Below are 14,626 nucleotides of genomic sequence, written 5' to 3'. Positions count from 1 at the left end.
CTCCCCTTGGAAGGTTGTTCCAGAACTTCACTCCTCTAATGGTTAGAAACCTTCATCTAATTTCAAGTCTAAAACTGCCTAGTGTCCAGTTTATACCCATTTGTTCTTGTGTCTACATTGGTACTAAGCTTAAATAATTCCTCTCCCTCCCTAATATTAATCTCTCTGATATATTTATAAAGAGCAAGCATATCCCCCCTCAGCCTTCTTTTGGCTAGACTAAACAAGCCAAGCTCTTTGAGTCTCCTTTCATAGGACAGGTTTTCCATTCCTCGGATCATCCTAGTAGCCCGTCTCTGAACCTGTTCCAGTTTGAATTCATCCTTCTTAAACCTGAGAGACCAGAACTGCACACAGTATTCCAGGTGGGGTCTCACCAGCGCCTTATATAACGGTACTAACACCTCCTTATCTTTGCTGGAAATACCTCGCCTGATGCATCCTAAAACCGCATTAGCTTTTTTAACAGCCATATCATATTGGCGGCTCATAGTCATCCTGTGATCAACCAATATCCCAAGGTCCTTCTCCTCCTCTGTTGCTTCCAACTGATGTGTCCCCAATGTATATCTAAAATTCTTATTATTAATCCCTAAGTGCATGACCTTGCACTTTTCACTATTAAATTTCATCCTATTACTATTACTCCAGTTTACAAGGTCATCCAGATCTTCCTGTATGATATCCCAGTCCCTCTCTGTGTTAGCAATACCCACCAGCTTTGTGTCATCCGCAAACTTTATTAGCACATTCCCGCTTTTTGTGCCAAGGTCAGTAATAAAAAGGTTAAATAAGATTGGTCCCAAAACTGATCCTTGAGGAACTCCACTAGTAACCTCCTTCTAGCCTGACAGTTCACCTTTCAGTACGACCCGTTGTAGTCTCCCCTTTAACCAGTTCTTTATTCACCTTTCAGTTTCCATATTGATCCCCATCTTTTCCAATTTGACTAATAATTCCGCATGTGGAACCGTGTCAAATGCCTTACTGAAATTGAGGTAAATTAGGTCTACCGCATTTCCTTTGTCTAAATAATCTGTCACCTTCTCAAAGAAGGAGATCAGGTTGGTTTGGCACGATTTACCTTTAGTAAAATCATGTTGTAATTTGTCCCAATTACCATTGACCTCAATGTCCTTAACTACTTTCTCCTTCAAAATTTTTTCCAAGACCTTACATACTACAGATGTCTAACTAACAGGCCTATAGTTACTCGGATCACTCTTTCTCCCTTTCTTAAAGATAGGAACTATGTTAGCAATTCTCCAGTCATACGGTACAACCCCTGAATTTACTGATTCATTAAAAATTCTCGCTAATGGGCTTGCAATTTCATGCGCCAGTTCCTTTAATATTCTTGGATGAAGATTGTCTGGGCCCTCCGATTTTGTCCCATTAAGCTGTTCAAGTTTGGCTTCTACCTCAGATGTGGTAATATCCACCTCTATATCCTCATTCCCGTTTGTCATCCTTCCATTACCCCTAAGCTCCTCATTAGCCTTATTAAAGACTGAGGCAAAGTACTTATATAGATTTTGGGCCATGCCTAGGTTATCCTTAACCTCTTTTCCATCCTCAGTGTTTAGCGGTCCCACTTCTTCTTTCTTTGTTTTCTTCTTATTTATATGGCTATAGAACCTCTTACTATTGGTTTTAATTCCCTTTGCAAGGTCCAACTCTACATGGCTTTTAGCCTCTCTCACTTTATCCCTATATGTTCTGACCTCACTAAGGTAGCTTTCCTTGCTAATCCCACCCTTCTTCCACTCCTTGTAGACTTTCTGCTTTTTCTTAATCACCTCTCTGAGATGCTTGCTCATCCAGCTTGGTCTACAACTCCTGCCTCTGTTTTTTTCCCCTTTCTTGGGATGCAGGCTTCTGATAGTTTCTGCAGCTGCGACTTAAAGTAATTCCAGGCCTCCTCCGCATTTAGATCCACAAGTTCTTCAGTCCAATCCACTTCCCTAACTAATTTCCTTAATTCTTTAAAGTTAGCCCTTTTGAAATAAAAAACCCTAGTCCCAGATCTATTTTTGTTTATCCTTCCATCTAGTTTGAACTGAGTTAGCTCATGATCACTCGAACCAAGGTTGTCCCCGACAACCATTTCTTCTATGAGGTCCTCACTACTCACCAAAACCAAATCTAAAATGGCATCCCCTCTTGTTGGTTCTTCAACTACTTGGTAAAGAAATCCATCTGCTATCACATCCAGAAAAATCTGAGCCCTATTATTCTTGCTAGCACTTGTCCTCCAGTCTATATCTGGGAAGTTAAAGTCTCCCATGATCACACACTTCCCATTAGTGTTTACTTCATTAAGAACCTTAAAGAGGTCTCTATCCATATCCAAATCAGATCCCAGCGGTCTGTAGCACACCCCAAGCACTATCTCGGGGGAGGCTCTAGTAGCTTTCTTTCCCAGTGTGATTTTTGCCCAGACAGACTCTGTCTTGTCTATTCCATCACTTCTTATTTCTTTACAGTTAACCTCCTCATTGATGTACAATGCTACTCCACCACCTTTGCCTTTATTTTTGCCTTTCCTAAACAGCACATAGCCTTCAATACCTGTACTCCAGTCATGACTACTATTCCACCATGTTTCTGTTATCCCTATAATATCCGGTTTCACTTCCTGTACCAGTAGCTCTAGTTCCTCCATTTTGTTCCCTAGGCTCCTTGCATTAGTGTACAGACATCTTAATTTTTGCCGTTTGGCTTCACTGACATGCTTTACCCTGTTAGGCACAGACATTCTACCACCAGCATCACCTGTTAGTCTGCTATCTACCCTACCCTTCCTCCTTATGCCAATTTTTCTGTCCACAGCTGTATCCCCTCTTACTTTGTTTACTTCCCTCTCAAGGTTAAATTCCGGCATGGAGATCTCCTGGACATCTCCCAACCATCTCCCCCAAATTCCTAGTTTAAAGCTCTCTTAATCAGTTCAGAGAGCCTCCATCCTAGAAGTCTATTTCCCTCCTTACTCAGGTGAAGTCCATCCCGAGAGAACAGTCTTCTGTCCGTAAATGCTTCCCAATGGCCGTACATCCCAAAGCCCTCCTTATAGCACCACTGCCTGAGCCATCTGTTGATCGCCATAATCTTGTTACACCTTTGTTGCCCTTCTCTAGGAACCGGCAGAATCCCACTGAAGATCACCTGAGCCTCGATTTCCTTAAGTGTCTTCCCCAGTCTGGCATAGTCTCCCTTGATACATTCCAGAGAGTATCTAGCCGTATCATTCGTTCCCATATGAAGGACAATCAACGGATTCTTCCCCGCTCCTGCTAGGATCCTTTTCAGCCTCAGGTCCCTATCCTGTATCTTAGCACCCGGCAGACAGCACACCCTTCTGTTCTCCCAATCAGCTCTAGTTACAGGCCTGTCTATTCTTCTCAGTAAGGAGTCTCCAATCACGTAGACCTGCCTTTTCCTGGTGACAGTGTGATTCTCCGGTCTATCCCCCGCACCCACTGGCTGTAAGTCCTCTCGATTCCTATTCACTCTTGCAATCCTCCTGGGGCTCATATTCGGTGTTGCCTCCATTGACTCCTTCCCTCCTCCTGTAGGACTATCAGCTCTTCTCTTTTTCCTTGCCCTCTCTCCTTCAGCGGCCACCTGCTGTGCCCCTTCTTCATTTTCCAACTCTGCAAACCTGTTCCTGAGTTCTATTTCTCCTTCACTGGCCCGTCTTTTCCTCTGCCTACTTCTCTTAGTCACATGCTTCCACCATCCACTTTCCTCACCCAGCAGTCTCTTCTCTGAATTCTTTGGTCCTGCTTCCATCTGCACATCTGAGCTTATCCCTTCATCCTCCTCGTGTCTGTGCTCCATCATCTGCTCAAACCCCCTCCTAAACTCAACCAGATTTTCCACCTGCATCTCCAGTCCTCGGATCTTTTCTTCCATCAGCTCTATCAGGCGGCACTTCATGCAGATAAAACTCTTTTCAGGCACCCCCTCCAGGATCATGTACATGCCGCAGCTTCCACATCCTCATTGTGTCTTTCACTGCTACCTCTGTATCAGTCATAGCCTTCCCACCTAAAGCCTGGTAAGTCAACAGAACACAACACAACACAAACCCCCAGCAGGCACCAGACCACCACCCTATCCCTTGACTAGCTTGTCAGTTCCTCTGTCTTAGTCTCTCCTGCAACCTCCTCCAAGAGAACTCCCTCTGAAACTCCCCTGTTTACAGCTCTGTTTGCTGCCTCCTGTGCCGCTGCAGCTGTCTGTGCCGCTGCCTGACTGGCTGGCTACTTATACAGGAACCCTAATCACATAAGCCCCGCCCCCTAATCAGGGCTCCGCTGCTCTCCTATGTATGTGTTTAACTTTATGGACTGTGTTTAGTTCCACTGAAGTCAACAGGACTACTCACAGGGTGTAAAATCAAGCACGTAAACGGGTCTTTGCAGGATTGAAGCCTAAAATGCTAATTATTAATTGTGTCACATAAAGAATAAAGGGAAAAAGTCAAAAAGTAAAATAAAATAACAGCACCCTTAATCACATAAGCTTGGATTCTTCTGGACATTTTCTGAGAAACAGTAAAACTCAGATCACTCCCAAACAGCATGCCCAATTCTAGTCTGTCTTCTCAGCAGTCATTCTAAGAACAAACGGGGAAACACTTTGTTTTCGAAAATGAAGAGGGAAAGAATTTTGTTAACAATTATGGTAAGCTGAGTTTGTAACTAATAGATTTATAGTGCAGATTTACATTTTTATGTGCAACAAGCCAAGTTATTGGCTTCCCAGAGTTTAAGACACACTTTCCCCATCCCACCTCCAAAATAAAATAAATTCTAGCCTTGAAAAATGTTTTCAAACAGTATTAATATCAAGAGAACACCTTTCTGCACTTCACGTGAAATTCATTAATATATTCTCAAGCAATTTCATCATGGCCTGATTATGTATTCAAAGGTGGAAAGCAACCTCAGGTCCCACTGAAGAAACAGTGACAGAGGCTCAGCCAGTACTGCGCTGTGCTACCATCAGGGACTCAAGTATTGGAAAGACCTCAGGAATCTCGCTACATGGAGCTAACTGAACCACAGGTGTCATGGGGAAGGTTCAGCACCTGGCATCTTTCTGGATGCTGGCTGGAGTGGGCAGAAGCACTCCTTTAGTGGTCTGAGTTAGCTGTGAGATTCACTGCGTATGGTGGCTGAGAGAGTTCTTCCACTGATTCTGTAAAATGTGGAAAGGAAAGTTTGAACAATGATGCCAGTGCTTTGCTGACAAAATACAGAAAATTATAGGATACATTTTCAGTGCTGGAAGTAGGGATTTAGCTGCACAACTTCTCAGTATCCAAGCTTAGCTAATGCACTGCTGAAAGTGTGTTTGTGTGTGTGTGTATACATAAAAGTGGGATAAAAAAATGAAAACCGACTTGCAAATGATAAATCTATTTTCAGTGCCATTTTTGATTTATTGCTCTGAGCTCACCATAATTCTTCTAGGTAAGCCATGCTAGGCGACCTTTTTTATTAAATGGTATCTCGACAAATTAATAATACTGAATTTTGACCCAAAAGAATCATTGTAATTTACAACTGGGTTTATGTTCTTCTAAGTACTTATATGACTCTTTTCACCTTACTATCTAAGCTCCTGACTGGGCACCACTGAAGTCCACAGAAACTCTGCCACTGAGTACAGTGGGCTCAGGATAATGTTCTTCTGTGTTCATTCACAAACAGCATTTGCAAACCTTAGCTACAAAATACATTGTGGATCACAATGAGATTTGTTTTAAGTAGGTGCAGTTCTACTGACTTCAGTGGAGTTTCATCTGCTAAACACTAGGGGTATGTCTACATCCAAAATTTTGCAGCGCTGGTTGTTACAGCTGTATTAGTACAGCTGTATAGGGCCAGCGCTGCAGAGTGGCCACACTTACAGCAACCAGTGCTGCAAGTGGTGTTAGATGTGGCCACACTGCAGCACTGTTGGGCGGCTTCAAGGGGGGTTCGGGGAACACGAGAGCAAACCGGGGAAGGAGACCAGCTTCGCCGCGGTTTGCTCTCGCGTTCCCCGAACCACCCTGCAAACCGCAGGGAAGGAGACCTGCTTGCTCGGGGGTTCGGGGAACGCGAGAGCAAACCGGGGAAGGAGACCAGCTTCGCCGCAGTTTGCTCTCGCGTTCCCCGAACCACCCTGCAAACCGCAGGGAAGGAGACCTGCTTGCTCGGGGGTTCGGGGAACGCGAGAGCAAACCGGGGAAGGAGACCAGCTTCGCCGCGGTTTGCTCTCGCGTTCCCCGAACCACCCTGCAAACCGCAGGGAAGGAGACCTGCTTGCTCGGGGTTCGGGGAACGCGAGAGCAAACCGGGGAAGGAGACCAGCTTGATTACCAGAGGCTTCCTCAGGTATGCTGGGATACCTGCTTATTCCACGGAGGTCAAGAAAAGCGCTGGTAAGTGTCTACAGTTGATTACCAGCGCTGGATCACCAGCGCTGGATCCTCTACACCCGAGACAAAACGGGAGTACGGCCAGCGCTGCAAACAGGGAGTTGCAGCGCTGGTGATGCCCTGCAGATGTGTACACCTCCTAAGTTGCAGCGCTGTAACCCCCTCACCAGCGCTGCAACTTTGTGATGTAGACAAGCCCCAAGACTGAACTTGGCCCTTATTTTTTAAAGTCGCATATTGCTGCTGCTTCTTTGTCAAGCCAAGATCTCTATCTACTGTAAATAAACTCCTTGAAGACTGTGTAATTTGTGCACAAGTATAGTGTGAAAACATTTTCCTCTGTGGCCCATTATCTAGCAGGGCTAAATAAGCCACTGAGGTGCTATTTAATAGTACATTTCCTCTAAATGTCAGACCTCTGGCTTTGACATCTGTTTTGAGTTAGCAAAGCAGCTGTCTGAGGCAGCTGCAGCAGCTGTGAATTTGCTGTGAGCAGCACAGCAATGGGAACATGGATGGGAAACCTCAGATTAAAAGGAAGGGAAAATTCCTTAAGGACAGCAATCATCAGGTACTCAGCAGAAATTCCCCTTGCAGAAATTACACTGCTTTCAGACCAACCTTTGGCTCTTCAAGGAGCACAGAGTTCTTTCTGTACTGCTTAAAAACTGCTGAAAGGTTAAATTAAAAAAGAAAAAGTTATAAAAAAACTATACAGCGACATCACTTACTTTTCCCAAGATCTACTTACTGAAACATGAGCTATGAGACAGAAACATCCAAAACACAAGTCCTGATAATAATGGAAGACTAACTACCCAGACATCTGTTAGAAATGTAATATGGCAAACACAAAATTTCCAATACATTTTCAATGCACTGGGGACAAATTTTTTGTTTCAGAAAGTGGAAGTAGTAACCAGAAGGTCAGCTATTTTAGACTTGTTTCTGACCAACAGGAAAGAATTGGTAGTGAATCTGAAGGTGGAACGAATTATTAAACAATCCATTTGTAAGCTCCTGGAGAATAAGAAGGTTATAAGGAATTGCCAGCATGGATTTGTCAAGAACAAATCATGCCAAACCAATCTAATTTCCTTATTGGACAAGGTTACTGGCCCAGCGGATACAAGGGAAGCAGTAGATGTGAAATATCTTGGTTTTAGCAAGGCTTTTGACCACTAGGGAAATGTGGTCTAGATGAAAACATTATAACGTGGGTGTACAACTGCTTGAAAGACTGTACTGAAAGAGTAGTAATCAGTGGTTCACTGTCAGATCGGGAAGGCATATCATGTGGGGTTCTGCAAAGGTCAATCCTGTGTCCATCACTATTCAATATTTCCATTAATAACTTGGATAATGGAATGGAGATATGCTTATAAAATCTGCAGATGACACCAAGCCGGGAGGGGTTACAAGCACTTGGGACAACATGATTAGAATTCAAAATGACCTTGAGAAACTTGATGATCTGAATTCAAGAAGTTGAAAATCAATAAAGACAACCACAAAGTGCTTCACTTAGGAAGGAAAAATCAAATGCACAACTGCAAAATGGGAAATGACTGGCTAGGTGGTAATTCTGCTGAAAAGGATTTGGGGGTTATAGTGGATCACAAAGTGAATATTAGTCAACAATGCGATACAGCTGCAAACAAGGCTAATACTCTGGGGTGAATTAACAGCATGTCATTGAGGTAGTTGTCCCACTCTGCTTGGCATTTGTGAGGCCTCAGCTGGAGTAGTCTGTCCAATTTTGGGTGCCACACTTTAAGAAAGATGTGGACAAACTGGAGAGAGTTCAGAGCAGAGCAACAAAAATGAAAAAAGATTTAGAAAACCTGACCTGTAAGGAAAGATTTAAAACAAAAACAGGGCATATGTTAATCTTAAGAAAAGACGACAGGGGGAGAGGGGGCGCTGGTAACAGTCTAGAAATATGTTATGGGCTTTTATAAAGTGGATGGTAATCAACTCTTCTCCACGTCCACTGAAGGAAGGACAAGAAGTAATGGGCTTAATCTGCAGCAAGGGAGATTCAGGTTAGATATTTAGAAAAATTCTCTAACTATAAGGGTAGTTAAGCTTGGGAACAGGCTTCCAAGGAAGGTTGTGGAATCCCCATCATTGGAGGTTTTTAAAAACAAGCTGGACAAATATCTGTCAGGGATGGTCTAAGTTTATTTGGTCCTGCCACAGCACAGGGGGCTGGATTTGATATCTTCTCAGGGTCCCTTCCAACCGTGACACCCTTTCAGCCCTGCATTTCTATGATTGTATGCTTAGTTTTCTACATGTTGCAAGACTTCCTTTACAACAAAGGTGCTAAAATCTATTCAAAATAAATGCTACCAAGTTTTGATGCTCTTTTTAATACACCTGCTCACTATCATAGAAGTTAGAGATGGAAAAGTCATATTAAAACACCAGCCCAACTCCCTGCCACTGGGGATTTGTCCCTGTTATACATTTTATCATCTGAATTTTTGTTTTGTAAGTCACAAATAAAATCTTTCTGTTGCGAAGTTATTTCACAGCCTTATAGGAGCTCATTCTCAGGACACTTTCCCTGATATTTAGACTAAATTTTCCATTTTAAAACTTCACCCATGATTTTAACTGATACCTCCATGCAGCCCACTACATAAATTTGCTGTCTTCTTTGTGTTAAGAAAATTAATGTATTCCTAGACAGACAAGATGGATGAGGTAATGCAGTGCTTCTCAAAGGTGGTCCGTCGCTTTTTCAGGGAAAGTCCCAGGCGGTCCGGGCCAGGCCAGTTTATTTACCTGCCGCATCTGCAGGTTCGGCCGATTGCAGCTCCCACTGGCTGTGGTTCACTGCTCCAAGCCAATGGGAGTTGCGGGAAGCGGCAGCCAGTATGTCCCTCAGCCTGCGCTGCATCCCGCAGCCCCCATTGGCCTGGAGCAGCAAACCACGGCCAGTGGGAGCCGCATCGGCCGAACCTGCAGACGCGGCAGGTAAACAAACTGGCCCGGCCTGGCAGGGGCTTTCCCTGAACAAGCGGCGGACTGGCTTTGAGAAGCACTGAGGTAATATCCTTTATTGGACCAACTTCTGTTGGTGACAGAGACAAGCTTTTGAGTCACACAGCACTCCTCAGGTGTGAGAAAGATACACCCAGGGGTTACCGCAAAATACAAGGCGAAAGGGATTGTTTAGCATAAGTAGTTAGAACATATTGTAAAGGACCATTAAAGGTAGAGTGGACTGTTAACACCTAAGTGATAAGACAAAAAGTGATAAGACAAAAAGATGGGATTAGTGGGCTTGTGTGCCACATGCTGTGATAGGCACATGTAGGATCCATGGATTTTGAAAGGTGTGTTGTGGGGAATGTTAATCACTGTAGTGGGGAGATATGTCTGCGGGTTTTGTCATACAGAAAAATGTTTTCTGTACTAACACTTATTAATATACTACAAATTATAGCATATCACTGCTTGCAATAGGTTCTATATATTATTTATATACTGTCAGCTTTATTAATGAAGTTTACTATAAAATTTATAGCAAAAAAATAAAATTAAAAACCCTTTTTACTCTCTGTCAGCAGAATAGGTAATTTCCTATTTTAAGTACAGGAAAATAATTACTGCAGCTTAAATAAGACATTAATTGTTGACTTTTGAAATGTGACCACCATATTCCAAACATGCTTGTATTTTCAAAATGATTATTCTCAATTGCCATCAACTCTGATTAGGAAGTTTCCTACAATGAACAAGAGCCACAGTCTTAAAAACTGGGTTAGGCTCATAAATTAATAGGTAGGACACACAGATATTTTCAGAGTGCTGGGTATACACAAATGCCAATGAAATCAATGGGAGCTGCAGATACCCAGCATCTTTGAAAATCAGGGCACTCTTTTTAGGTGCCTAAACATGGATTTAGAAGCTAGTATATTTAACAGGCTCTCTCTTTCTGGTGGCTAAATCATAGGTGCAAATTTGGGGATGGATATAGTGCTCACATCTGCTCACCATGTTAAGGAGATCAACTTAGGTGAAAGTATTTTGCAGCAGATTTTCTTAGATAAAATATTTTCTATATGATTCTATTTCCATTATCCATTTTTTCATTCAATTCTCCAACCTCCCTTCCAAAGGTGAAAGTATGCCGGACTGGACCAGCTTCTCCAGTGGTGATTTAAAGGTCCCAAGGCTCCAGCTGCTGTGGGGAGCCCCAGGCCCTTTAAATGACTGCCCGAGCCCTGCCACCGCTACCCCAGTGGCGGCAGGGCTCCGGTGGGGATTTAAAGGGCCCAGGGCTTCCCACAGAGACAGGAGTTCCAGGCCCTTAAAATCCTTGCCCGAGCCCAGCCATCCCATGGTGATTTAAAGGGCCCAGAACTCTGTGGCGGCCAAAGCTCCAGGCCCTTTAATTCGCCCCTGAACCCCAGGGCTCCCAGCCGCCTCTGCATCTGGTAGCCACCTCTGCAGCTGGTAGCTCTGGGGTGATTTAAAGGCCCTGGGGCTCCCAGCCACACCTGGAGCCCCAGGGCCTTTCAATCTTGAAAGGCCCCACCTCTTCTGGTTGAGGCCACACCCCCCGCTCAGGACTCTGGCCTACTGGTAAGTCCTTTAAGTTTCTTTCACCCCTGCTCCCTTCACTTTCTACTGTTTGAGTGGGCCCTATCACATCACCTTATGAGGGTTATTGGTTATGGTTCGCATGGCAGAGGTCATTGCTTGGGATGAAGCAGGCACATCATCCTTTGGAGAAGGCACTTGGTGTGAAATTCATCTCCCTGTGCAAATGGTGTGCACAAAGCCTATGTACATCCACAAAATAAGGCAAAAGTGGGACTTCAGATGGCACATAGGACTTATGGGGCTTCTCCACAGCAGGTCAATGTCAACCACTGTAGCTACTGTCCAACAATCTCCAGTCCTGAATACAAGCAATTCTCTTGGCAGCAGAATGTTTTGTTCTGGCTCAGAAAAGATCTTTTCTTAAATAAAAAGCTTTAGAAACCATAATTCAAATAATGTTTGTGCTTATCTTCAGCAAACAAAGGCAGCAAACTTTAATAAAAACAAGAAAATTGAAAGAGGTGCTGTTGCCTCTACACACACACACACACACACACACACACACTCTGTACAAACTAGCAGCCAGCATATTTTGTCTCACTTTGAACTCGAACAGCGTGAGTTTGAAAGTTTTGACTCCAACTCTAATGTTATTAGGTTCGCAATCTTCTTAGAAAGAAGGAGAGAGAATAAAATACAATGAAACATAGGTCAAAAAATACAGACAGGTTGAAAAGCATAGAGGGACTGTGAAAAAAGGAACCAAGGGAAAGGGAAAAGAGGAGATTCTAAGGAAAAAAACAGATATAGAGTGTATATTGTTAATAGGGTACCCACTAAGCTAGGTTAGATTTTTGGGGCCATTATGATGTCCCTTATATATAACACAGCTTCTTTGTAATTAGTCTTAACAAAAACAGCTGAATAATCTTGAGCGAAAAAATAGACAGAAGTAGCTTATTTCTCTCTCTCACACCATCTACTTATACACATATACTTGTATAGTAAAACCTCAGAGTTATGAACACCAGAGTTACAAACTGACCAGTCAACCACAAACCGCGTTTGGAACCAGAAGTATGCAATCAGGCAGCAGCAGAGAAAAAGAAAAAGCAAACACAGGACAGTACTGTGTTAAACATCAACTATTAAACAATAAAGGGAAAGCAGCATTTTTCTTCTGCATAGTAAAGTTTCAAAGCTGTATTAAGTCTATGTTCAGTTGTAAACTTTTGAAAGAAGAGCCATCACATTTTGTTCAGAGATCGAACATTTCAGAGTTACATAAAACCTCCATTCCTGAGGCGTTCCTAACTCTGAGGTTCTACTGTATATTATATTATGTGATCTTTAAGGAATGTACACTACCTCTTAGCTGCTGATGTATACTTCTGGGTTACTGAAGCTTACCTCTTGTACTTGGGAAGGAATTGTTAAGCTGTTCCATCACCTCCTCCAACCCTGTGCTTGTGTCCTGGGGAGGGCTGAGCAGGTCATCCTCGCCTTAAAAACAAATCCAAACCACGGCATTTACGTCATTGCAAAAACATCTGGTAAACAGTTCACTATGGTACTTCTTCCCCCACCTCACCCCAACCCCCCCACACCGACACTTACACCTTTTGGAGGCAGGACACTTGAAATAAATCTTCCTGGCTAATATCCAGTCTAAATTTTAAGGGGCAATTTTGTCACCAAATGTTATATGCTTTCCATTTTAATGAAGCTGTGTAAAATCAGGCAAATCGTCATCTCAAACTTTCATTCATTAAAAGAATGCCAGGATTACTTGATCTGGGGGAAATGTCTGCTAAGAGGAGGGAGTTCATATAAATGATGGGGTCCTTGTTTCAGTTTTCCTCATTCCATTACTGGTACCAATTTTTGCTGTTGTGAGCAGTGCTGTTTGAGCAGCTCTCTAATGGTGCTGGCTTCACGTTAGGAATGCTTTGCCTAGCAGAGTAAATCTGCATCAACATTAATATATCTGACAGTTTAATTGCATCAGATTGGTGCTCCAGGAACACTCAATTGTATTGTGAAAGGTTTTAAAAACAGTTCAAACAAAGCAAAATCCATATGTCCCTTTGAATGATTTCTATATTATGATTATAAGGCAGAAGCTTACTGGGAAGTTCAGAACACTTTATCTTTACAGGTATTTTTACATTTTCTGATGTTTTCACATAACCAAATGCCATCTGCCCAATTGTACAGGAAAGGGTAATTTTGCTTAGTTTTTAATCTGAAGCCTAATAGCAGTAAAGTGCTTAAAAAGCAGAGTTTCTAAAAGGAGAATACACCTGGAGGGTTCTCTATGAGAGTGAGATTCTCTCTTATTTGTCTAATCCCCCATTAAGACACAAAATCTGCTTTGCCATCTGTAATAACCCAAGCAGAGATGCATCAGCATTTTGAAAACTATTTGAGCCCTTTTCCCATTTCACAGTCCTCTATTATTAGAGTAGAATACACCTGGCATTACCTCACTGGACTTGAAAAAGCAATGCCACCTAAAGAATATTAATGCTACCAGCTCTCCCCCCTATTTTTGATACTCCATGTCAGTGAAATCTCTACTACAAAGACACGACAAAATCCAAGTCTTATAGCACTGCTTCTGTCAGGCTTAGTATGCATCTCGGCTTTGGACCAGAAGGCTGTGGATTCAAATCTTATGGCAGGAATTATTTTCATTCAAAATGTTGCCCCGTTAGAGGTGTTGTCCTTTGAAAACTTAAGAAAACCAGAGTCACTTTTCCAGCCTCCGACGGATGTCAAGGTGAAAATTCAGAGCCAGATTCAGAGCCACTACTCAGGCTGAATACCTGAATCAGTCTGGATAAAGAAGGCAGAATCTGGCCCTAAAGATCCAAATATATATTTTCAAAGAATAGGGAATAATCCTATTGTGTTCTGGCCAACATTAATCACCTGAGTAAGGATAGGCACTACTGTCCAAAGTGGTATTGTTAAGCACAGATACAAGTCTAGCTGTATATGCCCTCAAGATCAATATACGTTCATTTACGATGTATTCACTGCTCTTATCTTAATGCTAAGTGCGTTAGAAAACGTTTCCTAAAATTTACTTTTAACTTGTAGTTAAATATAGTTAAAATTGTATTTAAATAACTGTATTTAAATAAAATAATGAAACCGGACATCGTACAAGCAGCCCCCAACAACAACTAAAAGACTTCCACAGTATTGTAACAGTGAAAAGTGCTGCACATTAGCATAGCTAAAAAGATCCCATGTGATCTTTGTTCCACGGTACTGGAATGCTGCTTCACTGTGAAGTCTCATTATGATAACATTGAAATAGATTAAACAGCTTACTGTCCTTCTACATTTTTGTCTCAGAAAACTAATTTAGGTCTAATAAATTATGTTAAATGGGAGTCATCTTTAGCAGATGCACAATGAGAATCCACGTACTATATGTTTGGCCTAACTAATGACACAACAAAGATCTACACATCTGTTAATAAAAAGGCTGGTAACTGCTGACTTTCTGGTTTTGCATCCATATGTTTAAGTAATAGATTTTATGGAAAAAGGGAAAACACATAGAAAGAAGTAATTAAATGGTCATGAAATGATTAAGCTCACCACAATTCATTTCTT

General features: G+C 42.4%; 1 protein-coding gene across 12 annotated transcripts in view; it reads right to left on the bottom strand.

The window, feature by feature from the left end:
• The window catches only part of DMD (dystrophin), a 2,125,007-nt gene that overhangs the window by 13,866 nt on the left and 2,096,515 nt on the right, over positions 1–14,626 (bottom strand). For all 12 annotated transcript variants that reach the window (XM_050936430.1, XM_050936437.1, XM_050936429.1 and 9 more), the window contains one exon: positions 12,407–12,499. In XM_050936430.1, the coding sequence (XP_050792387.1) occupies positions 12,407–12,499 (93 nt within the window). The remainder of the gene's footprint in view (positions 1–12,406; positions 12,500–14,626) is intronic.

Source organism: Gopherus flavomarginatus, chromosome 1, assembly GCF_025201925.1.
Source record: "Gopherus flavomarginatus isolate rGopFla2 chromosome 1, rGopFla2.mat.asm, whole genome shotgun sequence".
Taxonomy (NCBI): domain Eukaryota; kingdom Metazoa; phylum Chordata; order Testudines; family Testudinidae; genus Gopherus; species Gopherus flavomarginatus.
Note: the sequence above shows the minus strand (reverse complement) of the source record. Positions and strands in the feature narration are given on the sequence as shown.